Below are 26,665 nucleotides of genomic sequence, written 5' to 3' on the forward strand. Positions count from 1 at the left end.
AGCTCCTGGGTATTGCAACACTTCAGCATGTTTAGAGCTTGGCTGCAGTACAGGGAGCTCCTCTTTAACTCTCTGAGGCCCCAGCCAAAACAACCACATGCAGAGCGCAGGCTGCTCTTAATATAAGCTTATCCTCACTGCTCATTGGTCGGGCTTGAGTAGGTGATTTGCATAACTTTCCACCACTCGCACAGCATAGCGAGCCCGCAGGGGGCGGTGCGCACACACACACACACACACACACACACAGGAAAACAACAGGCAGCAGCTCATACAGAGAAGTTAGATGTAATTTTTAGTTTGTTTGAAAATGTTTAATTAATTTTAGCAATAAAAAGTGAGCTGAGGAAACAGTGTGAAACCAGCAAGTTATTTTATTAGCTGCAAGAGCAGCATTTCTGCTTCTGTGCTTCTGGCAGCATTTACAAGTGCTGGAACCAGGCAGGAGCAGAGAAGGAGAAGGGAGTGACGTCACATCTGCAGACTGACCGCCGAACGGGGCTAAAACAAACAACACAAGGAGAACACGTGTAAGAAAGCACCCAGGGACACAAGAGACAAGCAAACACAACACACGTGTGCATCCGCACACACACACAAAACAACAACACAATAAACAAACAATTCAAAAAATAAATTGTTCAAGTCCCGCAAGGGCTGATGGGAATCCAGTCCCCTGGTTCTACTTCAACCATTTACGTTTGAACAACTAAAGTAAATTTGAATGTTCAACTAACTTAAAATGGACCAGTGTTATAAATACAATTTGAATTAGTAAGTGAATGCAACTTGATTAAATTTATTTAGAGTGACTTTGGGGGTTACATTGTGTGTGTGTGTATATATATATATATATAAAAATAAATATATATATTGGTTAATTTGTGCCAGGGCTGGCTGGGACTCAGCCCGGCACCTCTAGGCTTGACGAGGCATAGCGCCGGCACCTCTTCAGCTATGAGATTTAAAAATGTCATAACATGTTTTGCTCTCAAATGCGTTGTCTTCCAATTCTCAACAGAGTTCCATCCATTCTGCACGTTCTTGCGTGCGCTAAACAGAGACAGCGCTGTCACGTTACCATTTCAGCTTCGTGCTATAAACATGACACTGGCTGCGATAGAAGGACTGCCAGGCTCGTGTGTCGTTTGTTATACACAAATAAGCTTACTTGAGTTGAAAAACGTCTTGAACGATTAAAGCAAATTCCACACTACTGGGTTTGATTGAATGAGTCGCCCACAACAAGCTTCAATATGAAAGCTGAACATTAATTTCAATAAACACGTTTTTAATGAAAAACAAATTGTAGCCTACTTCACTAAAGTAAAAACTGGCTTCTGTTATTTTCAATTTACCACTGCTTCCCATTATACCACTGCTTAATAACAGGAAGAACATTTTATTAAGGGTTAGTGTTGAAGTTAAACGCGTTGGTGCTGCCTGTCTCCCTATCCCCACGCAGGAACATTACCCTGCTAACCTCCCCTATTCAGCCATCAGCGGAGATGATTCAACCACGAACAGCGACATGGATGAGAATAGGAAAGTGGAGGAGGCTGACGTAGAGGATGAAGACATGGATATTGCAGAGTGATTGTAAATAATGAATAGACTGTCAGTTACCTGAATAGATGTTTCCTGATATCTGCTGTAATATTGTGAGCTGTGTGTGTGTGTGTCGGGTTTACAATCTACTTCAATTATATTCATCTGTTTTTTTTTTCTTTCATGTTTCCAAAGTGCAAAACAAAAACTACAACTGCAAAAGAGAAAAGAGAACCGATTATCAAGTGTAATAAAACTCTAAGATGTTATTTTGTAATGATTTATCAATGGAAATTACAGAGGCATTGATGCAGTACTGTATGAATTACAGCCGTTAAATAAAAAAAGGATGTGAACTCTTTCTTGTGTTAGTTTTGAATGGACGCTGTGCCTCTATGGAGCTCGATGGAGCAGCTGAGACTCAGCTTAAAAGCATACAAGGAAGGTTTTATCATAATATCCAGAAAGAGGTGAATAAAGAGTTGTGAAGGAAAGAGGAAAGAGCGTTGGATAGGTTAAGGATTGGGCAGAGTTCTTTAAATAAACATCTTTTAAGACTGGAGAAACATGAAGATGGAAAGTGTGAAAAATGTAAAGTAGCTGAAACAGTAGAACATTATTTATTAAAGTGTGAGAAATATGAGGAGCAGAGAAGGAATGTGGAGAGGAGGCTGAGAGAAATGGAGGTATAGGAAGTCAATATAAAGAACTTGCTAGGGAAAGAGGACGGGAGACTGAATAGAGAAAGGATACTGACGAAATATATAAAGGAAACAGGAAAAGAAGGGAAGTTATAATAAATAAAGATGACAGAAAAATAAAGTAAAACAAAGACACACAAAGGAGTACAGATGGAGGGCGCTCATCATCTAATATAATAGATGGGATGCGTCCTATAGATTAACCAGAAGAAGAGCCTCCGCCTCGGAGCATGCGCACAAACTGCATCCGGGAACGCGGCGCTGCTGGCGTTTCAAACACACAGCAGGAGGTAAACACGGAGCCCTGCGGAGGATTTTATATTTGTGTGTTTAGTTAAACGATATTACATACCCGTTTGTAAGGCGTGGACGAGACTAAAAGGTAAGTTACAGTATTATTCATTTTAATTGAAGGTTATTTGTTTGTGACGCTTTGTTTGTTAAATGAACAGGCGTGACGTCATCAACAACACCGAGTCCATTTAAAATATAACAATTTAATCAATAAAAAATAAGGTACCGACGTTTTTATGTTTAATATTAATGACAACGTGTTTGAGTCTTAGTGTGTTAGCTGGGTATTTACATTGAGGGGCAGGCGAACTACCGCTATACCATAGTGTGTGTACAACACTGATCAACGAGGGGCGCGAAAACTGACTCATATATATATATATATATATAGAGTTTAGCAGACACCTTTATCCAAGACAACTTACAGAGACTATAGGGTGTGTGTGAACTATGCATAAACAGCGTCTCACCCGAAACACGGAGCACAAGGAGGTTAATAATAGGGTCCGAGTTATTTTCACATGTTTTTTACTGTTGTTAGATTTGTGGCTAGTATAACTCTATAAAGGTTAGAGGTACATCATGTCATATACGTGAAAATCAGGGACATGAAATGAATGCGCACACACTAGGGTTCCATTAAAAAAAAAACACTAAGTACCCTGAGACTCGCCCTGTTCAATTCAGATTCACAAGAAACACAGAAAAAGGAGAGGTGATTTTTAGAAAAAACAAAACAACAAAAAAAACATTTATTCTTTTTGAAAAAAATGTTTTAGCATGACCAGCTCAAATCTGGCATGGATACTTTTTTTTTTTTTTTTTTTTTTTTAAATTGGACACAAAATAAAGTAATTATGGCCATATATACAAAACGGACAGAAAAGCAACCAAAAAAAAAAGATTAATTGAAAATGTGTAAAAGAAAAAAACAACATTCAAATGGTTTGTCCGAGGCACCCTGATTATGTGGCACACGATGGGGCTGCTCACTGTGGCTTGAATAGCCAGCAAAGTGGCAACCAGGACAACATAACCCTAAACAGCTCCCGGCATCTGAGCCACAAACATAGGAAGTTACAAAAATAGGTCCTCGTGTCTTTGATGTTGCCATTCATCTTATTGTGTAAAGATTGTGTGTGGAAATGTTTGTTTACAGCACTGAGGCAGGTCTGACTTCAGCAACAACATTCCACAACACTCCTATTCAAGACTCTCCTAATATGAGCGTCTACCAGAAACACACAAGCAGGGCTGGCTCTCATAGTGTCTGAGTAAAAAAGAGTTAAAAGGCCAGGTGGGATATTGAACATCAGACAGACCCTGAAAGGATTTCAGTGACTTGCTCAGAGCCACACAGCGAGTCGGTGAGGGAGCCTGGATTCGAACCAGGGACCTCCTGGTTACAAGTCCTTTCCTTTAACCAGCAGACCACACAGCCCCCTAGAGAAACAGTGTGAGTAGAAGGAGGGGGGTTGACATCTTCTATGCATATAAACAAGCAATTGTGCTACAGTTGTACATCAGCGAAAAAAACAAAGACCACAACAATCGCAGAGCAAAAAGTCAAACTAAACTCATCACAGCCGTCACCAGTCAGCAGTCCAAAACAAGGGCAACGAAACGCAAATATATAGTCTAGCGAAGTGCGTGGTTTTGTTTTTTGTATAGTGTGAACGTGTCAATTATAGTTATCAAATGTAGTTTCAAGACGCCGGCTGTCAAATTTGTATACCGATCACAGTAATGTTACGAAGAAACGGCAAACGGATGGACAGAATTTAATTAATTAAAAAATGTAAATCTAGGTTAATGTATCCAGTGCACTATTTTACGTCAACAAGAAAACTTTAAATGTTTGAACTGGCACGGTAGCACAGTGTTATTTACTAATGTCATAACTGAGGTTTACACTGGGGAAGCAGTGTGGAGTAGTGGTTAGGGCTCTGGACTCTTGACCGGAGGGTTGTGGGTTCAATCCCAGGTGGAGGACACTGCTGGGAACTTTTATAATTTAAGGTATAGTTGTACAGTATAAACCTCTCCGTTTTGACATCACCCATAATTTCACAATTCAACGAGTATACAAGACTATGGCATGTAAATACAGTAATATAAGACTTGTTACCGTGAACCAGTCTTCTGCTGAAAAATAATCCAAGAATAATTAGCGTTGGCCACACAGTGTCAGTCTTCTTAAATCCACGTATTATTTTTTTTGAACCATCAATGATAGGCTACAACAAAACCGCATTTCTCGCTATTGTGTAACTTAAAAACTATCGCGTGGATTTTCACGAAACTTTGATAAAAAATAGTAAATGATCAGCCAGATGCTGCAATTGCGTAACTGTTTGTGAGCAATTTATTTTGAGATTTTTGTGTTAGGAAACAAACCCTCAAACATTTGGTAATATAAATGATCATGCACATTATGTTATCGTACATATTAGTATTACACTTGCATGCTTATGTTTTAAAGTGTATATAAACTAAATTCAGTAGATGCTGAGTAATATCTTGGCTGTAAATGTTTAAAAGAGGTACATTTTCATTCGTTGCTACATCAAGAACTGAAAATAATGAAATGGATAGTGTCAGGATCCACAAGACATAAGTGACCTGAGCAATTCAGATTAACTGACCCACAGAGAATGATTAAAGTGACGAATCCCCACTAACTTACTCTCTGTGGTGGAGCCTGACTGCGCAGGCGTAACATTTGAGTTAGCGGAAATTTAAATAACTTGCGAAATATTCAATTATTCCGGTTCCAAAAAGGGCACTCCTAGTCAATGAGTACTATCTGCCTGTCGGATGTGGTGTTTAAATACGCAGCCGTTTTTGAGTGCAAAAAAACTGACTAATTTGTCCAAACTAAAAGTACCGCACAGATTTTCATGAAACTTGGACAAAAAAGAATCTCCATCACACGGACATGGAGCATATGAAATGCCGTCCCAATCCGTTTTGAAAACACACCCAGCCATTCTTCCCCTCGCTAAGAGAACACCACTCGGGAAGCAAGCAAAGTGTTCTTATAGCGGAAGTGTTCTCTAAGACGGAGTCAGCCACCAGACACAATAGGAATCAATCAGTAAATAAATACATATGTATTACTTGTTATAAAGCACGTGCATCAACTTATGAAGTTAACTGAAGAAGTAAAAGAAAAGCAATTAATAAACTACAATAATAAAGTAACAGACAAACTAACGTTACTGAACTGTCAAACTAAATAAACCCAGCACCCTACCATACACACGTTACAAAATACAGCAGCAACATACCAGACATGCACATTATTTAACAGAATGGTGAAGCAACTCACCAGAACAGGAAACACCAGATTGCTCTGCGACTTGTGTCTGATTTCAGGTTTTTTTCAAGAGCTCGAACAGTTTCCAACTTTTTATAGCAAGAGAAACTGAGGCGCATTTCGCCATTTGATCACATGGTATTTTGTAGCGATGAGCTACACTGATAGGACGGTGGTTCTGTACAGATTGAATAAACCAGTCAGTGTGCCTCAAGACACACTCGCGATGGCAAGTCATATTTTAAAAGATTGAATTGACCATTTTAATTTAAGTTTGATGACGATGAGTTATCAGGTTACACAGTAGAAATTGTTATCGGTGCCAACAAGGTGTTCTTTTAAGTGAAGTTCCTGTTCCTTTAGCCAGAGCATTTCCAATGGAGAAAATCTGTTTCACCACAAGGTGTTAGGCGAAGTGTTCTCTTAGGAGGTGTTCCTGTATGCAGAGACTACTGTATGTATGTATGTTGCAGATCTGAAACAAATGTTAGAACATGTTAATCGACAGAAATCCGCAGTAAATAATATATGGAATGGATAAATTATGTAAACATTTCAACAGATAAAATCCTCTGGTATTATGAACAGAAATTCTGTATTTCTTCAATAGTAAAGCCACCCCTGCTATTAAGGACAGATCTTGTCAACCCCTTGAATAGCCTTAATAGCCCTGTATTTAAATAAATACATACTTTTTTTTTTTTTTTTTTTTTTTTTCCAGCAGCTACTAAACAGAATCCCGCGTGCTGCCATGGACAGTGTGAAGATGGAATCTGTCCAGATTAAAGAGGAGTTCCCTGAACTTGAACTGGTCCCCATTAGAGTGGAGTTCTCTGGGCTGGCTTCCCTCCCCATTAAACAGGAGCTCTGTGAGATGCAATGTGACAGCAGTCAGCCAGAGGTCTCTGAGATTAAAGCAGAGCACAATGAATTGGAGATCCCCCAGACAGAAGAACCCCTTCCTGTGAAACAAGAAGAGGTGCTGGAAACTGTCCGTATTAAATGGGAGCCCCTTGAAGTAGAGTTTGAGCACATGGAACCAGTGAAGGAAGAATCCGAGGACTTCAAACCAAACATCCCTGAGCTGGAGCCTGTACGCCTGCGGGAGTGTAGCGTGGTGCTGGAGAGAATCTGCATTAGAGAGCAAGGCGCTGGAGAGGAAGGCTCTCCCAACAGCACGCAAGGAGGTGGAAAGGAAGACGTGCGCTCCCATTCAGAATGCAGTCTAGCAGGTGAGTGACTCCCAGTAGCTGTGACATTGTCATTCTAGTTTGCGTGATATCCACAGTGTGGTTGAGAGGGAGGGAGGGAGCATGTAGATTACATTACTAGCTGTTTGTTTTTCCTGTACCACTCCAACCAGTTCAAGATAGGACTCACTACTGGTGAACTTCAGATACAGATATAATGTTGCCATTGCTCTGGGAGGGGGGGGGAATTATACCAAGGATTAGAAACACTAAAGTACTGTATATATCATTATAAATGTTCAGTGTAACAATATATGGATCTTTTTGTAAATGCGTAAAGTAATGCTATTTAAAGATATAACTGTAGCATGTGTTAGAGGAAATAGACCTGAAACATTACAGGAGGTCTTTGCATATTAATATAATATTAATATAAATAGCAGATTCTGTTGTAATGTATTGCAAGCCCCCACAGCTGAAATTCACATGCTTTAATCCACTCCACCACCTGCCCTAAGTGAGGGATGGAAATAAGACTCCTATTGCATAGCAGATTCACCTATTCCAGGTTTTAAAATGAGCCTGATTAGCCCCAATGTAGAAGGTAACAAGCACAGGTGTGTCTTGTTAAACTGCTCGTAAAACCAGGAAGGGATCAAAGTGCTATGCAAAGAGAGGCTTATTTCCATCCCTACCTAAGCCTACAAGCAGTCCCTCTTACTTTCTTTCCTGTTCATATTTTCCAGGTTCCAGTCCAGCAGCTAAAGCGTGGGCGGGCGGTGGAGAATATCCTGACTGTGGGAAAGGTTTCAACCAGTTAGGGCATTTAAAAATACACCAGCGAACTGACACAGGAGAGAAACCGTACCACTGCTCTGACTGTGGGAAGAGTTTCAGTAGGTCAGGAGACATGAAAGCACACCAGCGAATTCACACAGGAGAGAAACCGTATTCCTGCACTCGCTGTGGGAAGAGTTTCAGTCAGTCAAACAACCTTGTTTCACACCAGAGAATTCACACAGGAGGGAAAACATATTGTTGCTCTGACTGTGGAAAGACTTTCAGCTATTCAAACAGCCTTGTTGTCCACCAGCGAATTCACACAGGAGAGAAACCGTATCGCTGCTCTGACTGTGGGAAGAGTTTCAGTCAGTCAGCCAGCCTTAAAACACACCAGCGAATTCACACAAGAGAGAAACCGTATCACTGCTCTGACTGTGGGAAGAGTTTCGGTTGGGCAGGAACCCTGAAAGCACACCAGCGAATTCACACAAGAGAGGAACCGTATCACTGCTCTGACTGTGGGAAGAGTTTCAGTTATTCAGGAAACCTGAGAATACACCAGCAAATTCACACAGGAGAGAAACAGTACCACTGCTTTGACTGTGGGAAGAGTTTCCGTCTTAAACAAGGCCTTCAGAAACACCAACGAATTCACACAGGAGAGAAACCGTATCGCTGCTCTGACTGTGGGAAGAGTTTCAGTCAGTCAGCCAGCCTTAAAACACACCAGCGAATTCACACAAGAGAGAAACCGTATCACTGCTCTGACTGTGGGAAGAGTTTCGGTTGGGCAGGAACCCTGAAAGCACACCAGCGAATTCACACAAGAGAGAAACCGTATCACTGCTCTGACTGTGGGAAGAGTTTCGGTTGGGCAGGAACCCTGAAAGCACACCAGCGAATTCACACAAGAGAGAAACCGTATCGCTGCTCTGACTGTAGGAAGAGTTTCAGTTATTCAGGAAACCTGAAAACACACCAGCGAATTCACACAGGAGAGAAACCGTATCGCTGCTCTGACTGTGGGAAGAGTTTCCGTCTTAAACAAGGCCTTCAGAAACACCAGCAAATCCACAGAAGAGAGAAACCTTAAAGACTATGTTAATTGGGACTGTTCTATCATGAAGAAAAAAATGTTAACCTTGCATTATGAATTTGAAACAAAAACACTTTGGAAATGTGAAAAAACGCCAAGTTATCAAAAGTGCCCAGCCATTTAAAGTAGAGATATCAAAAACACAAGACAAGTTTCATAAAACCTTTGGGGCAACCTTGCTCAGCAGAAAGCAAAGAGACACAACTGTAAAACCGATGAGGTCCAAGGTTGCCCCAGTTGTTTCTTCTAACTTGTATGAAAAACACAAGTTAACTTGGAAGAAACAATTGGGGCAACCTTGGCCAGCACCAAGCAAACAGGCACAACTATCAAAGAGGTGGGGGCCAAGGTTGCCCCAATTTCACAACTAACACATTTCTCAGTTTTAATTCAGAAACCAATTGTTTTTACTAACTTGGCTTGTGTTTTTCAGACACAGTAAAAGCAGATCAAATGCATGAAACAATTGATTTCTGAATTAAAACTGAGAAATGTGTTAATTGTGAAATTAATTTATAAAGGAGGGACAAAAAGTCAGACGAAAACCAGAAGCCCAAATATTATGTAATACAATGTAAGGTCTCTCTGAGAATTATTATTTATTTATTTTTTTTTTAAAGAAAAATAATCTTCCAACTGAATGTGCATTTAAGATTGAGATCTAGCGCTCTGCCTCTCTGAGTCGTTCTCAGCGCTGGAGATTGAGTTCTAGCGCTCTGCCTCTCTGAGTCCTTCTCAGCGCTGGAGATTGAGTTCTAGCGCTCTGCCTCTCTGAGTCCTTCTCAGTGCTGGAGATTGAGTTCTAGCGCTCTGCCTCTCTGAGTCCTTCTCAGTGCTGGAGATTGAGTTCCAGTGCTCTGCCTCTCGGAGTCCTTCTCAGTGCTGGAGATTGAGTTCCAGTGCTCTGCCTCTCGGAGTCCTTCTCAGTGCTGGAGATTGAGTTCTAGCGCTCTGCCTCTCTGAGTCCTTCTCAGTGCTGGAGATTGAGTTCCAGTGCTCTGCCTCTCGGAGTCCTTCTCAGTGCTGGAGATTGAGTTCTAGCGCTCTGCCTCTCTGAGTCCTTCTCAGCGCTGGAGATTGAGTTCTAGCGCTCTGCCTCTCTGAGTCCTTCTCAGTGCTGGAGATTGAGTTCTAGCGCTCTGCCTCTCTGAGTCCTTCTCAGTGCTGGAGATTGAGTTCCAGTGCTCTGCCTCTCGGAGTCCTTCTCAGTGCTGGAGATTGAGTTCTAGCGCTCTGCCTCTCTGAGTCGTTCTCAGCGCTGGAGATTGAGTTCTAGCGCTCTGCCTCTCTGAGTCCTTCTCAGTGCTGGAGATTGAGTTCTAGCGCTCTGCCTCTCTGAGTCCTTCTCAGCGCTGGAGATTGAGTTCTAGCGCTCTGCCTCTCTGAGTCCTTCTCAGTGCTGGAGATTGAGTTCTAGCGCTCTGCCTCTCTGAGTTCAACAAGGATGTTTTAGTATTTTGGATAAAAACAACCAATCAGCAAGGAGTAATTTTGTCCTCGGACATTAAATTTACATTTGTTTACAAAACCTGATGTGTGATACAATGCTCCAGGAACTTTCTCAAGCTCTGAATATTTTTTAAAGATTTACACAAACATTGCCAACATATTTGAGGCCTAATTCCTTTTTTGAGGTGCAGGCACCCCAGCACGCAAGCCCTTGCAGGACTAACAGCACCAATTAGGCGGCAAGTCGACAAAACTCCTTTATCGTGCCAAGAATGGCAAGAAAACCAGGGTTTAGAAACAACCGCAACGATAAACAAACAAAAAACAAAAAAAGAAACAACATTCATTTATTACATTCTGGAATGAAAATGATATTCAGACTTTGTTTAATAAAGTTTTTTTTCCCTTTCTGCCTGTTCTCTCTGTCTCTTTCCATTGTTTTCAAATGTACAATCATCTGGGGGAATAAAAACGCTCTTCCCATGGTCTTACACCTCAGTGGCCAATGACAAAGCATTACATCACAGCCAGCCAATGAAATTCAACATTACATTTTGGTTGCTTTTTCAGAGCAGCCAGCGAATCAAATAGCACTAATTTGCCTTCAGTTCAGGCTTCCACTTTGCAGTCATCCACATGTCTTTTATTCGCTCAAAATAAATAGGTGCTGTTATTAACTTCTTATTAAATTATGTACACAGAAAACAAGCTGTAAAAGTATGTGTGGCAGTGAAGCGTTTTGTTAATAGTCAGAGGTTTGCTAGTTATATTCCTGGATATTAATAGTTAAGACATTTTATAATAATAATAATAATAATAATAATCTTTATTTTATAAAGCTCCTAGATGCACGCATCTCAAAGCGTAGAAACACAGAAACCACAGAGAACCATCTATGCATGCAGCATATTAAGAGTATACATAATATTAAAAGAAATTACAGAAATGAAAAACCAAACCATGATAAAAATGTCTGAATGTACCCATCATTCCCCGGGGCGCATGACGGCTCTCTGCGGCTCTGAGTGGAGGAGGCTGAAGTAGAGATGTTGCAGAGTGATTGTAAATAATGAATAGACTGTCAGTTACCTGAATAGGTTTTTCCTGGTATCTGCTGTAATATTTTGAGCTGTGTGTGTGTCGGGTTTACAGTCTACTTCAATTATATTCATCTGTTTTTTTCGTTCGTGTTTCCAAAGTGCAAAACAAAAACTACAACTGCAAAAGAGAAAAGGGAACCGATTACACTATGTAACACAATTTTTGTTCCTGGGTAGTAAGTGTTATTTCCTAATTGCTTATGCCTCAAAAGTATAGAAAATGGCTATTATTCCCCACAAACTTTGCTTTTGTGACCAGGACAGTGATATTTTGAAATTTACCTATTTTCAATGAGAAAACGGGCGAATTTGTGTCTTTTCATTCACATAAAGTCAGAAAAAATCAACATATGAATCCAAATTAACATGTATTTGTACTAAAGTAATACAAAAATGACTACAAAAGATTTAGAAGTGAGTAGTTTTTCGAGATTTACGATTATACTGTAAATCACTTTCACGAATCAGACCCCAAATGTAGTCTCCCATCATGTTCTCGTTATACTGTCCTTGGTAGCGGCGTTCAAAGTCCAGTATATCGCTCGCCTTGCTCCTCCGAGTACGCTCCCATGTTCTCCTTGAATTTATCAAGATGAGCATCAAGGATATGGACTTTGAGGGACATCCTACAGCCCATTGTGCCGTAGTTCTTCACCAGAGTCTCAACCAGCTCCACATAGTTTTTGGCCTTGTGATTGCCCAGGAAGCCCCGAACCACTGACAAAGCTGTTCCAAGCCGCTTTCTCCTTACTAGTGAGCTTCTTGGGGAATTCATTGCACTCCAGGATCTTCTTTATCTGTGGTCCGACGAAGACACCGGCTTTGACCTTTGCCTCAGACAGCTAAGGGAAGAAGTCTTGAAGGTACTTGAAGGCTGCCGACTCCTTATCTAGAGCTCTGACAAATTGTTTCATAAGGCCCAATTTGATGTGCAGTGGTGGCATCAGCACCTTCCGGGGGTCCCAGCCGTACTCATCATACTTCAAGGCATCCAGCAAGGTCTTGATGCTGTTGTAATCCTCTTTGAGGTGCACCGAGTGAGCCAGGGGAAGAGACGGGTACTTGTTACCATTATGGAGCAGCACGACTTTGAGGCTCCTGGATGAGCTGTCAGTGAAGGACAGTATAACGAGAGAGACTACATTTGGGAGACTACATTTGGGGGCTGATTCGTGAAAGTGATTTACAGTATAATCGTAAATCTCGAAAAACTACTCACTTCTAAATCTTTTGTAGTCATTTTTCTATTACTTTAGTATAAATACATGTTAATTTGGATTCATATGTTGTTTTTTTCTGACTTTATGTGAACGAAAAGACACAAATTCGCCCGTTTTCTCATTGGAAATAGGTACATTTCAAAATATCACGGTCCTGGTCACAAAAGCAAAGTTTGTGGGGAATAATAGACATTTTCTATACTTTTGAGGCATAAGCAATTAGGAAATAACACTTACTACCCAGGAACAAAAAAAAAAAAAAAAAAATTGTTACACAGTGTTATCAAGTGTAATAAAACTCTAAGATGTTATTTTTGTAATGATTTATCAATGGAAATTACAGAGGCATTGATACAGTACTGTGTGTATTACAAGCGTTAGTTTTGAACAGTGTGGTTATGTACATGTTCACATGTTCAAAAACGATTATAGATATATGCTACTTGAAAGAAAAAAGTACACCACCACAGAAAGCCAATTCTTACATTCGTGCATAACATGATCATTCATATAAAGTAATCACCCATAGTTTGTTATATCAGTGCAGTGTAATACCACATTATATTTTAATGGTAAGGTTGTGGAAAGCAGATCACTCTCTCTCTCTCTCTCTCTCTGATCACAATGTTAAAAATGCATGCACGCTTTTCCACGCGTGTGACGACACATTCATGTGACAGACATGGACCAATCAAAACGCGAGACTGTTGTGCGGTTCCATCCCAGAGAGCGGGTGCGCGTCATCATCCGGGAACTCCGAGCTGCTGACGCTTCAAACAGAGCGCGGCGTTTCTCAAACAGCGCGAGATAAACACCGAGCCGTGAGGAGGCGGGTTAATTATTATCATTATTATTATTTGTGTGTTTAGTTAAACGATATTACATACCCGTTTGTAAGGCGTGGACGAGACTAAAAGGTAAGTTACAGTATTATTCATTTTAATTGAAGGTTATTTGTTTGTGACGCGCGCGCGCGTGTGAGACGCTTTGTTTGTTAAATGAACAGGCGTGACGTCATCAACAACACCGAGTCCATTTAAAATATAACAATTAAACTAAAATATAACAATTTAATCAATAAAAAATAAGGTACCGACGTTTTTATCTCCGTGAAGCTAGCAACAACTTCACTTCCGGCGTATGCTGCTTCCGCATCTCGATGTCGAAACCGGCTGTTTTTTTCCAAAATAAAAGTCCCTCCATCCTGTCACTCTCATATAACGACTGAAAGAGACAGTAAAAGCAGCAGCAAGAAGTATACATTGCTCATCATTCATTATTCATTTAATTATTAATATTATTAATGACCAAAGTCTCCTGTATTTATTTATATATATATATATATATATATATATATATATATATATATATATATATATATATTATATAATATATTAGTTGTTTTTGCATATACTGTATAAATTACTGTAACCTATAAATGCAAAAACAAGATGATAAATGATCATTTATTAGGCTTAATATATGTTAACAGAGACCAAGACTTCAACACCAGGTAATTTATTATTTATTAATTGATTTTGCTCTGTAGGAATGAGAGAGGCTACTTCTGAAATAATAATAATTTGGGAGTCACTGCCTTAAACAATGTAATAATAATCTCGAGTTGTATAGTGCAATCAATGTGTAATACAGTGGCTCAAAGCGCTTTACAAGCAGAATCCAGCAGAGTGAAGTACAGAAACATACAGTACAATTATTAAAAGCAGCCCAAAGCACTTGGTAAGCAGAATACAGAATAAAATACAGAAATAGAAAAAAGTACTATTAATAATAAAAAATATATATATATAAAAACACTTTTAAACAAGATTTATTATTATTATTATTATTATTATTTATTTCTAAGCAGACACCCTTATCCAGGGCGACTTACAATTGTTACAAGATATCATATTATTTCACATATCCTGTTATTAAAAGTGCATTCACTTAAATAAACTGATTAAAATGAAAATAATGTAGAAGCTTATTGTATTGTAAGCAATGGATTCTCCATTATACGGCAGTGGTTCACACCACAGACCAAGAAAGTGCTCCACATCACTCACTGGGTACCAGCACAAAACCATTTTTGCTGGTGATGCTGGAGCAAATAAAAAGATCATTTTCTTTTTAGTGTTGATGTGTTTTTTTAAGCCATCTCATTCAAGTTTGTACCTTTAATGACTGCTGGTGTAGACCCCCATACTAATGGAAATAAGATGTGTCTTATAGGATTCTGTTAACACATACTAAGGTATGCTGTGAATGAGTACAAACATACAGTATAGCTGTTCAAGTGAAAACACGAAAATAATCTATGTGACTTACATACCTTCAGAAATGCATTGCTAATAATGTATTATCTATGTGTTTAAATCTCTTTTTAGTTTGTGATGGTACTTGGCAACTAGAGGGTTGTGTATTTCAGCCATTCCTGAAAAAATTAAGGATTGTAACTCAGTAAAAGGGGGTTCAAATGTAATGACCAGACTCGTAGTGAATAGAAAATAGGGTTGGTTGTGCCAGATTTACGTCCCTGCTATTGTTGCTGGGGTTTTAGTAATGCTCGGGTGCTGAAAACATGACATTTTAGCTGGTAGGTTGTGTATTTCAGTCAGTCCTAAAAATTGAAATGTGTTTGTTTTTTTATTGCTTTGTTTAACATCATGAATGGCATTTGCAGTTACTGTATAATCTAATGGATTTGCTTTTTTTCCTTTATGTTTTTTGTGTTTGGTTGTGGTTGGACTTCCTCCCTTAAGTTTAGTAATATTCAGTGTAATGTTTAGTGTATTCATCACACCTGCACCTGCAGTCCTACCTCTCTCCTGTAGTCTTACTTCCATGCTTCACACCTGTAGTCTTACCTCCCTCCTTCACCTGAGCTGTAGTCCTACCTACCTCCTTCTCCATCACCTCACCTGTAATCAGCCCTACTTCCTTATTAGACACCTTTTTTTAAGACCGTTCACCCTTCACTTTGTTTTTATATACAATCCACGTTAATGTAATGTAATTCAGCTACACATTGAGGAAATGTAATTCAGATAATAGCACAGAACTGACAATCACTCAGATTGTTTTGCATATTTTATTGTCTAATGCCAAAGAACATCAAATTAAAACAACACAAATGAAGTTTTAATACTTACAGACATCATCTCCAGGAATAGCTCCTCCGCTGCCTTCTCGGTGGTAGCGTGCTTCACCTCGGCCCACTGGAAAGGATCAGCTCTGCTGATTACTGGTGCTGACCCTCTCACAATCACACGTGGAGTGAGGCCAGGTTTACTGCTCTGCAAACCTGCTGATCGCTAGTGCTGACCCTCTCACAATCACACGTGGAGTGAGGCCAGGTTTACTGCTCTGCAAACCTGCTGATCGCTAGTGCTGACCCTCTCACAATCACACGTGGAGTGAGGCCAGGTTTACTGCTCTGCAAACCTGCTGATCGCTGGTGCTGACCCTCTCACAACCACACGTGGAGTGAGGCCAGGTTTACTGCTCTGCAAACCTGCTGATCACTGGTGCTGACCCTCTCACAACCACACCTGGAGTGAGGCCAGGTTTACTGCTCTGCAAACCTGCTGATCACTGGTGCTGACCCTCTCACAACCACACGTGGAGTGAGGCCAGGTTTACTGCTCTGCAAACCTGCTGATCACTGGTGCTGACCCTCTCACAACCACACCTGGAGTGAGGCCAGGTTTACTGCTCTGCAAACCTGCTGATCACTGGTGCTGACCCTCTCACAACCACACGTGGAGTGAGGCCAGGTTTACTGCTCTGCAAACCTGCTGATCACTGGTGCTGACCCTCTCACAACCACACGTGGAGTGAGGCCAGGTTTACTGCTCTGCAAACCTGCTGATCGCTGGTGCTGACCCTCTCACAACCACACGTGGAGTGAGGCCAGGTTTACTGCTCTGCAAACCTGCTGATCGCTGGTGCTGACCCTCTCACAACCACACGTGGAGCGAGGCCAGGTTTACTGCTCTGCAAACCTGCTGATCGCTGGTGCTGACCCTCTCACAACCACACGTGGAGTGAGGCCAGGTTTACTGCTCTGCAAACCTGCTGATCGCTGGTGCTGACCCTCTCACAACCACACGTGGAGTGAGGCCAGGTTTACTGCTCTGCAAACCTGCTGATCGCTGGTGCTGACCCTCTCACAACCACACGTGGAGTGAGGCCAGGTTTACTGCTCTGCAAACCTGCTGATCGCTGGTGCTGACCCTCTCACAACCACACGTGGAGTGAGGCCAGGTTTACTGCTCTGCAAACCTGCTGATCACTGGTGCTGACCCTCTCACAATCACACGTGGAGTGAGGCCAGGTTTACTGCTCTGCAAACCTGCTGATCACTGGTGCTGACCCTCTCACAACCAGACGTGGAGTGAGGCCAGGTTTACTGCTCTGCAAACCTGCTGATCGCTGGTGCTGACCCTCTCACAACCAGACATGGAGTGAGGCCAGGTTTACTGCTCTGCAAACCTGCTGATCACTGGTGCTGACCCTCTCACAACCACACGTGGAGTGAGGCCAGGTTTACTGCTCTTCAAACCTGCTGATCGCTGGTGCTGACCCTCTCACAACCACACGTGGAGTGAGGCCAGGTTTACTGCTCTGCAAACGTGCTGATTACTGGTGCTGACCCTCTCACAACCACACGTGGAGTGAGGCCAGGTTTACTGCTCTGCAAACCTGCTGATCGCTGGTGCTGACCCTCTCACAACCAGACGTGTAGTGAGGCCAGGTTTACTGCTCTGCAAACCTGCTGATCACTGGTGCTGACCCTCTCACAACCACACGTGGAGTGAGGCCAGGTTTACTGCTCTGCAAACGTGCTGATTACTGGTGCTGACCCTCTCACAACCACACGTGGAGTGAGGCCAGGTTTACTGCTCTGCAAACCTGCTGATCGCTGGTGCTGACCCTCTCACAACCACATGTGGAGTGAGGCCAGGTTTACTGCTCTGCAAACCTGCTGATCGCTGGTGCTGACCCTCTCACAACCACACGTGGAGTGAGGCCAGGTTTACTGCTCTGCAAACCTGCTGATCGCTGGTGCTGATCCTCTCACAACCACACGTGGAGTGAGGCCAGGTTTACTGCTCTGCAAACCTGCTGATCGCTGGTGCTGACCCTCTCACAACCACACGTGGAGTGAGGCCAGGTTTACTGCTCTGCAAACCTGCTGATCACTGGTGCTGACCCTCTCACAACCACACATGGAGTGAGGCCAGGTTTACTGCTCTGCAAACCTGCTGATCGCTGGTGCTGACCCTCTCACAACCACACGTGGAGTGAGGCCAGGTTTACTGCTCTGCAAACCTGCTGATTACTGGTGCTGACTCTCTCACAACCAGACGTGGAGTGAGGCCAGGTTTACTGCTCTGCAAACCTGTTGTTGCTGGTTTGGTCTCTTGTGCAGTAAACAGTAAGCTGCACACCACATGAGCTGTGCAAGGAGATTCATTCCACAGTCATCACTGAGATGTACACCATCAGTACACCACAGACCTGAGCATGTGACGGGGAAGTGTTCAGATATTGAGAGGTATCGGACCTTCATGCACAGCCATGGTTTTCCTGGCACAACAGATCTTAAAGCCCAAGGTCAACGATAAGCTGGGTCAGAAAATCTAATACTTCCACCTACCAACAGGGAGCTTAAACAGGGTTACATTAACATACAAAGAATAAAATATCCCTATTGTTTTAGTTACAATCATTATTTTATTTTTGAGTGAATTAGTTACATTTAACCCCCTTTTATTGAGTTATAATCTTTAATTTTTTCAGGAATGGCTGAAATACACAACCTACCAGTCAAAATGTCGTGTTTTCAGCACCCGAGCACTACTAAAACCCCAGCAACAATAGCAGGGACGTAAATCTGGCACAACCAACCCTATTTTCTATTCACTATGAGTCTCTTCATTACATTTCATCCGCCTTTTACTGAGTTACAATCCTTAATTTTTTCAGGAATGTATGAAATATACACATGACAGATTTTTACATACAAAATATATAATATAATAGAAATACAAACAAATAGAAATACAATAAGCAACATAAACAAAAATAAAGATAAATACAGTAAGGCATTTTTTTAGCAGATTATTTGAGACTTTTATTTTGAAATACGCGTAAACTGACCTATATATATATATATATATATATATATATATATATATATATATATATAAATAATTAGTTTAGCAGACGCCTTTATCCAAGGCAACTTACAGAGACTATAGGGTATGTGTGAACTATGCATACACAGCGTCTCACCCGTAATACGGAGCACAAGGAGGTTAATAATAGGGTCCGAGTTATTTTCACATGTTTTTACTGTTAGATTTGTGGCTATAACTCTTTAATTATAAAGGTTACAGGTATACGTCATACGTGAAATTGGAACAAATTGGACACAAAATAAAGCAATTATGGCCATATATACAAAAGGGACAAAAAAGCAACCAAAAAAAAAAAAGATTAACTGAAAATGTGCAAAAGAAAAAAACAAAAAACATTCAAATGGTTTGTCCGAGGCACCCTGATTATGTGGCACACGATGGGGCTGCTCACTGTGGCTTGAATAGCCAGCAAGGTGGCAACCAGGACAACATAACCCTAAACAGCTCCCGACATCTGAGCCACAAACATGGGAGATATATATATATATATATATGTGTGTGTGTGTATATATATATGTGTGTGTGTGTGTGTGTGTGTATATATACAGTGCCTTGCAAAAGTATTCAGACCCCTGACCAATTCTCTCATATTACTGAATTACAAATGGTACATTGACATTTCGTTCTGTTTGATATTTTATTTTAAAACACTGAAACTCAAAATCAATTATTGTAAGGTGAGATTGGGAAATATTTTTAAGAACAATAAAACAAACTGAAATATCTTGCTTGCATAAGTATTCAACCACCACACATTAATATTTGGTAGAGCCACCTTTTGCTGCAATAACAGCTTTAAGTCTTTTGGGGTAAGTATGTACCAGCTTTGCACACAGTGTCGGCCAAAAAGCAACACTCTCATGCTTTCTGGCAAACTCCAGACGTGCTTTCAGATGGTACTTTTTGAGTAACGGCTTCTTTCTTGCCACCTTCCCATACAGGCCAGTGTTATGCAGAGCTCTTGATATGGTTGACTGGTGCACCATTACTCCACTCCCAGCCACTGAACTCTGTAGCTCCTTCAAAGTGATTGTTGGCCTCTCTGTGGCTTCTCTCACAAGTCTCCTTCTTGTTTGAGTGCTGAGTTTTGAGGGACGGCCTTTTCTTGGCAGTGCCTGGGCGGTGTGATGCAGCTTCCACTTCCTGATTATTGATCCAACTGTGCTCACTGGGATAGCCAAACACTTGGATATTATTTTGTACCCTTTCCCTGATCTATGCATTTGTATTACTTTATATCTATCTTCTATAGAATGCTCTTTGGTCTTCATTTTCCTTCAGATTCACAGCCTGACCAATGATCCTTCAACAGTGGGGTTTTTATGCAGAAAATGTGACGGCAACTTTAATGGTTCACAGGTGGAGGCCAATGGTAAGGTAATTGTGTCCTCGTTAGGGCAATTTCTTTCATCGGTGTAAACTGGGAGCTTCCACAGCACAAGGGTTGAATACTTATGCAAGCAAGATATTTCAGTTTATTTCTTAAAAATATTTCCCAACATAAAACCAATGACATCCTTACAATAATTGATTTTGAGTTTCAGTGTTTTAAAATAAAATATCAAACAGAACGAAATGTCAATGTACCATTTGTAATTCAGTAATATGAGAGAATTGGTCAGGGGTCTGAATACTTTTGCAAAGCACTGTATATGTGTGTATTATATGCACACATTATTATTTCAGCAAAAATAAACTGCCAGTACATTCTGGGACTTTCACATGTCTTCCACTATTCCACTTAGTACGATACTAAAATTCTTAGTCCATGGCAAGAGTTAAACTAAGTTAGTCCCGTACTTGGTATCCTCTAGAGGGCAGCAGCAGTTATTTTTGGCTTCGGTGCAATTGATACCTTTTTTAGTACGCAGCTGGGGACTAACTTCAGCCTCCAAGTTCGTTGCAATTGGTATCTAACTTGCGCACTAGTTTAGTACAGAGCTGTGTACTAACCACGGGATCATCCCCAGTTACTACGCTGCTTTCAGTTCAGTGCAGTTGACCCACTGAGGATAAAGGGAACATTGACTGATTCTGCCAGAAAATGTTATGACAAAGATCCCACGTTGCAAATATATCAGCAAACGAGAGACTAAAAGATTTTCATTGCTTTGCTTTGAACACTGTGAAGGTGACGGCCGATGCGATCCACAGGGGAAATTCGACATTGACTTGTTTTGGTCATCGACAGCTGACCGTCTTCTTAATGTGAAAACATTAGCTTTCAGATACATCGATGCAGTAAATACAGCCGATGCCGAGCGCAGCACCTCGCTGTGGAATCTTGTCCTGTCCGATCGGAGGCGTTCTCTTTCGGAAGACAAACTGAAGGAGCTGGTGTTCCTTTATATCAATCATGGAATTTAGAAAAAAATCCATTGTTTTCTAGTTATTATTTTTTAACTTATGCTAGTATTTTCATATTCAGTATGAGAGAAGAACCCAATACAACTGCACAATAGTTTTGTTACTTTGCACACACTTGTACAGAGATACTGCATCATTTTGAATATTTTTTTTTCTGTGCATAATTCCCTGGGGTGTAAGAGATTCGAAAGACTTTAAGAGAAGATTCAGGCAGTTAAGAGCATGAGAGTGCATTGTCAGATTGTGTGTGTGCTTTTCTTCTTTATTTAAAAGTGGTTTCTGTGAAGTGGTATGGTTTATATATTGCTTATGCTGCTTTAGTATTGACTTCAATATAATGCATACTGTATGTTTTCTAGGTTTGAAAGTGCTGTTGAAAAAGTTACTGAAGTTTATTGTAGTTTAGAATAAAAAACCTTTTTGTGACTTTTTGCCCCTAGAAGGATGTTATTAGAATAATCGTAACTGATAATTGATAATCAAATTGACTTGTAAAAGTGATAATGTCTCATCACTAATCCATGCCTCCGATATGATACGCTAGTCATTCACAATACAGATGTAGCTTGTAGATTCACAATGTAGATGTAGGAGGCTGTGTGGTCCAGTGGTTAAAGAAAGGGGCTTGGAACCAGAAGATCCCCGGTTCAAATCCCACCTCAGCCACTGACTCACTGTGTGACCCTGAGCAAGTCACTTAACCTCCTTGTGTTCCGTCTTTCGGGTGAGATGTAGTTGTAAGTGACTCTGCAGCTGATGCATAGTTCACACACCCTAGTCTCTGTAAGTCGCCTTGGATAAAGGCGTCTGCTAAATAAACAAATAATAATAATAATAATAATAATAAAATAGCAGAGTGAAAAAATAAAAATGAATCTCTGTCAACTTTCCCCTGTGTAGTCAGTCTATATCAAAAAGTGTTCTCTTAGGAGGTATTCCTACATGCAGAGACTACTGGGTATGTTCCAAATCTGAAATAAATGTTAGAACATGTTGCTCAAAAGAAATCTGCAATAAATAATATATGGAATGGATACATTATGTAAACGTTTCAACAGATAAAATCCTCTGGTATTATGAAGTTATTATAAGAAATTGTATGTCCTTTCATTAGCAAAGCCACCCCTGCTATTAAGGACAGATGTTGTCGACCCCTTGAATGGCCTTCATAACCCTGTATTTAAATAAATACATGCATTTGTTTTTCAGCTATTAAACAGAATCCCGTGTGCTGCCATGGACAGTGTGAAGATGGAATCTGTCCAGATTAAAGAGGAGTTCCCTGAACTTGAACTGGTCCCCATTAGAGTGGAGTTCTCTGGGCTGGCTTCCCTCCCCATTAAACAGGAGCTCTGTGAGATGCAATGTGACAGCAGTCAGCCAGAGGTCTCTGACATTAAAGCTGAGCACATTGAATTGGAGATCCCCCATACAGAAGAACCCCTTCCTGTTAAACAAGAAGAGGTGCTGGAAACTGTCCGTATTAAATGGGAGCCCCTTGAAGTAGAGTTTGAGCACATGGAACCAGTGAAGGAAGAATCTGAGGACTTCAAACCAAACATCCCTGAGCAGGAGCCTGTACGCCTGCGGGAGTGTAGCGTGGTGCTGGAGAGAATCTGCGTGAGAGAGCAAGGCGCTGGAGAGGAAGGCTCTCCCAACAGCATGCAAGGAGGTGGAAAGGAAGACGGACGCTCCCATTCAGAATGCAGTCTAGCAGGTGAGTGACTCCCAGTAGCTGTGACATTGTCATTCTAGATTGCGTGATATCCACAGTGTGGTTGAGAGGGAGGGAGGGAGCATGTAGGTTACATTACTAGCTGTTTGTTTTTTGCTGTACCACTCCAACCAGTTCAAGATAGGACTCGCTACTGGTGAACTTCAGATACAGGTAGAATGTAGTCATTGCTCTGGGAGTGGGGAGAATTATACCAAGGATTAGAAACACTAAAGTACTGTATATATCATTATAAATATTCAGTGTAACAGTATATGGATATTTTTGTAAATGCGTAAAGTAATGCTATTTAAAGATATAATTGTAGCATGTGTTGGAGGAAATAGACCTGAAACGTCACAGGAGGTCTTTGAAGGCAGATTTTGATCCCAGGGCTCGGTTTCACCAGCATCAGTCTTTACTGACTGCTTTTACACATAAAGCAGAGATGCCAACAGCTACGATTTGGCTGAAGCAGATACTATTTGGGAGGTTCTGCTGCAGCGCTACGTCAAAGAGGTATAATACTGTAACTTGTATTAAATAAATAGATGATGTGTACTTTACTGACTGCTTTTACACATAAAGTAAAGGCTTTGTTTAGTTGTTTTTTTTAAGCTGTTGTAACCTATTGCAAGCCCCCACAGCTGAAATTCACATGTTTTAATACACTCCCCCACCTGCCCTAAGCCAGGGATGGAAATAAGACTCCTGTTGCATAGCAGATTCACCTGTTCCAGGTTTTAAAATGAGCCTGATTAGCCCCAATGTATAGGTAACAAGCACAGGTGTGTCTTATTAAACTGCTAGTAAAACCAGGAGGGGATCAAACTGCTATGCAAGGGGAGCTTATTTCCATCCCTGCCTAAGCCAGCAAGCAGTCCCTCTTACTTTCCTGTTCGTATTTTCCAGGTTCCAGTCCAGCAGCTAAAGCGAGGGCGGGCGCTGGAGAATATCCTGACTGTGGGAAAGGTTTCACCCAGTTAGAGCATTTTAAAACACACCAGCGAACTCACACAGGAGAGAAACCGTATCACTGTTCTGACTGTGGGAAGAGTTTTAGTAGGTCAGGAAACATGAAAGCACACCAGCGAATTCACACAGGAGAAAAAACGTATTGCTGCTCTGACTGTGGGAAGAGTTTCAGTCAGTCCGGACACCTTGTTTCACACCAGCAAATTCACACAGGTGAGAAACCGTATCGCTGCTCTGACTGTGGGAAGAGTTTCATTAGGTCAAGAGACATGAAAACACACCAGCAAATTCACACAGGAGAGAAACCGTATCGCTGCTCTGACTGTGGGAAGAGTTTCAGTTACTCAGGAGACATGAAAAAACACCAGCGAATTCACACAGGAGAGAAACCATATTCCTGCTCTGACTGTGGGAAGAGTTTCAGTCAGTCCGGACACCTTGTTTCGCACCAGCAAATTCACACAGGAGAGAAACCGTATCGCTGCTCTGACTGTGGGAAGAGTTTCAGTTACTCAGGAGACATGAAAAAACACCAGCGAATTCACACAGGAGAGAAACCATATTCCTGCTCTGACTGTGGGAAGAGTTTCAGTCAGTCCGGACACCTTGTTTCACACCAGCGAATTCACACAGGAGAGAAACCGTATCGCTGCTCTGACTGTGGGAAGAGTTTCAGTTACTCAGGAGACATGAAAAAACACCAGCGAATTCACACAGGAGAGAAACCATATCACTGTTCTGACTGTGGGAAGAGTTTCAGTCATTCAAACAACCTTGTTTCGCACCAGCGAATTCACACAGGAGAGAAACCGTATCACTGCTCTGACTGTGGGAAGAGTTTCAGTTACTCAGGAGACATGAAAAAACACCAGCGAATTCACACAGGAGAGAAACCATATTCCTGCTCTGACTGTGGGAAGAGTTTCAGTCATTCAAACAACCTTGTTTCGCACCAGCGAATTCACACAGGAGAGAAACCGTATCGCTGCTCTGACTGTGGGAAAAGGTTCCATCTTAAACAAGGACTTCAAAAACACCAGCGAATTCACAGAAGAGAGAAACCTTAAAGACTATGTTAATTGGGACTGTTCTATCATGAAGAAAAAAATGTTAACCTTGCATTATGAATTTGAAACAAAAACACTTTGGAAATGTGAAAAAACGCCAAGTTCTCAAAAGAGCCCAGCCATTTAAAGTAGAGATATCAAAAACACAAGACAAGTTTCATGAAACCATTGGGGCAACCTTGCTCAGCAGAAAGCAAACAGGCACAACTGTAAAACCGATGAGGTCCAAGGTTGCCCCAGTTGTTTCTTCTAACTTGTATCAAAAACACAAGTTAACTTGGGAGAAACAATTGGGGCAACCTTGGCTAGCACCAAGCAAATAGGCACAACTATCAAAGAGGTGGGGGCCAAGGTTGCCCCAATTTCACAACTAACACATTTCTCAGTTTTAATTCAGAAACCAAGTGTTTCTACTAACTTGGCTTGTGTTTTTCAGACACAGTAAAAGCAGATCAAATGCATGAAACAATTGGTTTCTGAATTAAAACTGAGAAATGTGTTAATTGTGAAATTAATTTATAAAGGAGGGACGAAAAGTCAGACGAAAACCAGAAGCCCAAATATTATGTAATGCAATGTAAGGTCTCTCTGAGAATTATTATTTATTTATTTTTTTTAAAGAAAAATAATCTTCCAACTGAATGTGCATTTAAGATTGAGTTCTAGCGCTCTGCCTCTCTGAGTCCTTCTCAGTGCTGGAGATTGAGTTCTAGCGCTCTGCCTCTCTGAGTCCTTCTCAGTGCTGGAGATTGAGTTCCAGCGCTCTGCCTCTCTGAGTCCTTCTCGGCGCTGGAGATTGAGTTCTAGTGCTCTGCCTCTCTGAGTCCTTCTCAGTGCTGGAGATTGAGTTCTAGCGCTCTGCCTCTCTGAGTCCTTCTCAGTGCTGGAGATTGAGTTCCAGTGCTCTGCCTCTCTGAGTCCTTCTCAGTGCTGGAGATTGAGTTCTAGCGCTCTGCCTCTCTGAGTCCTTCTCAGTGCTGGAGATTGAGTTCTAGCGCTCTGCCTCTCTGAGTCCTTCTCAGTGCTGGAGATTGAGTTCTAGCGCTCTGCCTCTCTGAGTCGTTCTCAGCGCTGGAGATTGAGTTCTAGCGCTCTGCCTCTCTGAGTCCTTCTCAGTGCTGGAGATTGAGTTCTAGCGCTCTGCCTCTCTGAGTCCTTCTCAGTGCTGGAGATTGAGTTCTAGCGCTCTGCCTCTCTGAGTCCTTCTCAGTGCTGGAGATTGAGTTCTAGCGCTCTGCCTCTCTGAGTCGTTCTCAGCGCTGGAGATTGAGTTCTAGCGCTCTGCCTCTCTGAGTCGTTCTCAGCGCTGGAGATTGAGTTCTAGCGCTCTGCCTCTCTGAGTCGTTCTCAGCGCTGGAGATTGAGTTCTAGCGCTCTGCCTCTCTGAGTCGTTCTCAGCGCTGGAGATTGAGTTCCAGTGCTCTGCCTCTCTGAGTTCAACAAGGATGTTTTAGTATTTTGGAAAAAAAAATATCTTAAAACAACCAATCAGCAAGGAGTAATTTTGTCCTCGGACATTAAATTTACATTTGTTTACAAAACCTGATGTGTGATACAATGCTGCAGGAACTTTCTCAAGCTCTGAATATTTTTTAAAGATTTACACAAACATTGCCAACATATTTGAGGCCTA

At 41.4% G+C, this 26,665-nt stretch overlaps 1 protein-coding gene across 1 annotated transcript in view; it reads left to right on the forward strand.

The window, feature by feature from the left end:
• Positions 1–7,889: 7,889 nt before the first annotated feature.
• Positions 7,890–26,665, forward strand: part of LOC117968825 (zinc finger protein 850-like) — a 32,226-nt gene continuing 13,450 nt past the window's right edge. Inside the window, exons 1-3 of the mRNA XM_059008872.1 lie at positions 7,890–8,913; positions 22,492–22,993; positions 23,903–25,026. Coding sequence (XP_058864855.1) covers positions 7,963–8,913; positions 22,492–22,993; positions 23,903–25,026 — 2,577 coding nt within the window. The 5' untranslated portion in view covers positions 7,890–7,962. The remainder of the gene's footprint in view (positions 8,914–22,491; positions 22,994–23,902; positions 25,027–26,665) is intronic.

The sequence above is a fragment of the Acipenser ruthenus genome, chromosome 38 (assembly GCF_902713425.1).
Source record: "Acipenser ruthenus chromosome 38, fAciRut3.2 maternal haplotype, whole genome shotgun sequence".
Classification (NCBI taxonomy): Eukaryota; Metazoa; Chordata; class Actinopteri; order Acipenseriformes; family Acipenseridae; genus Acipenser; species Acipenser ruthenus.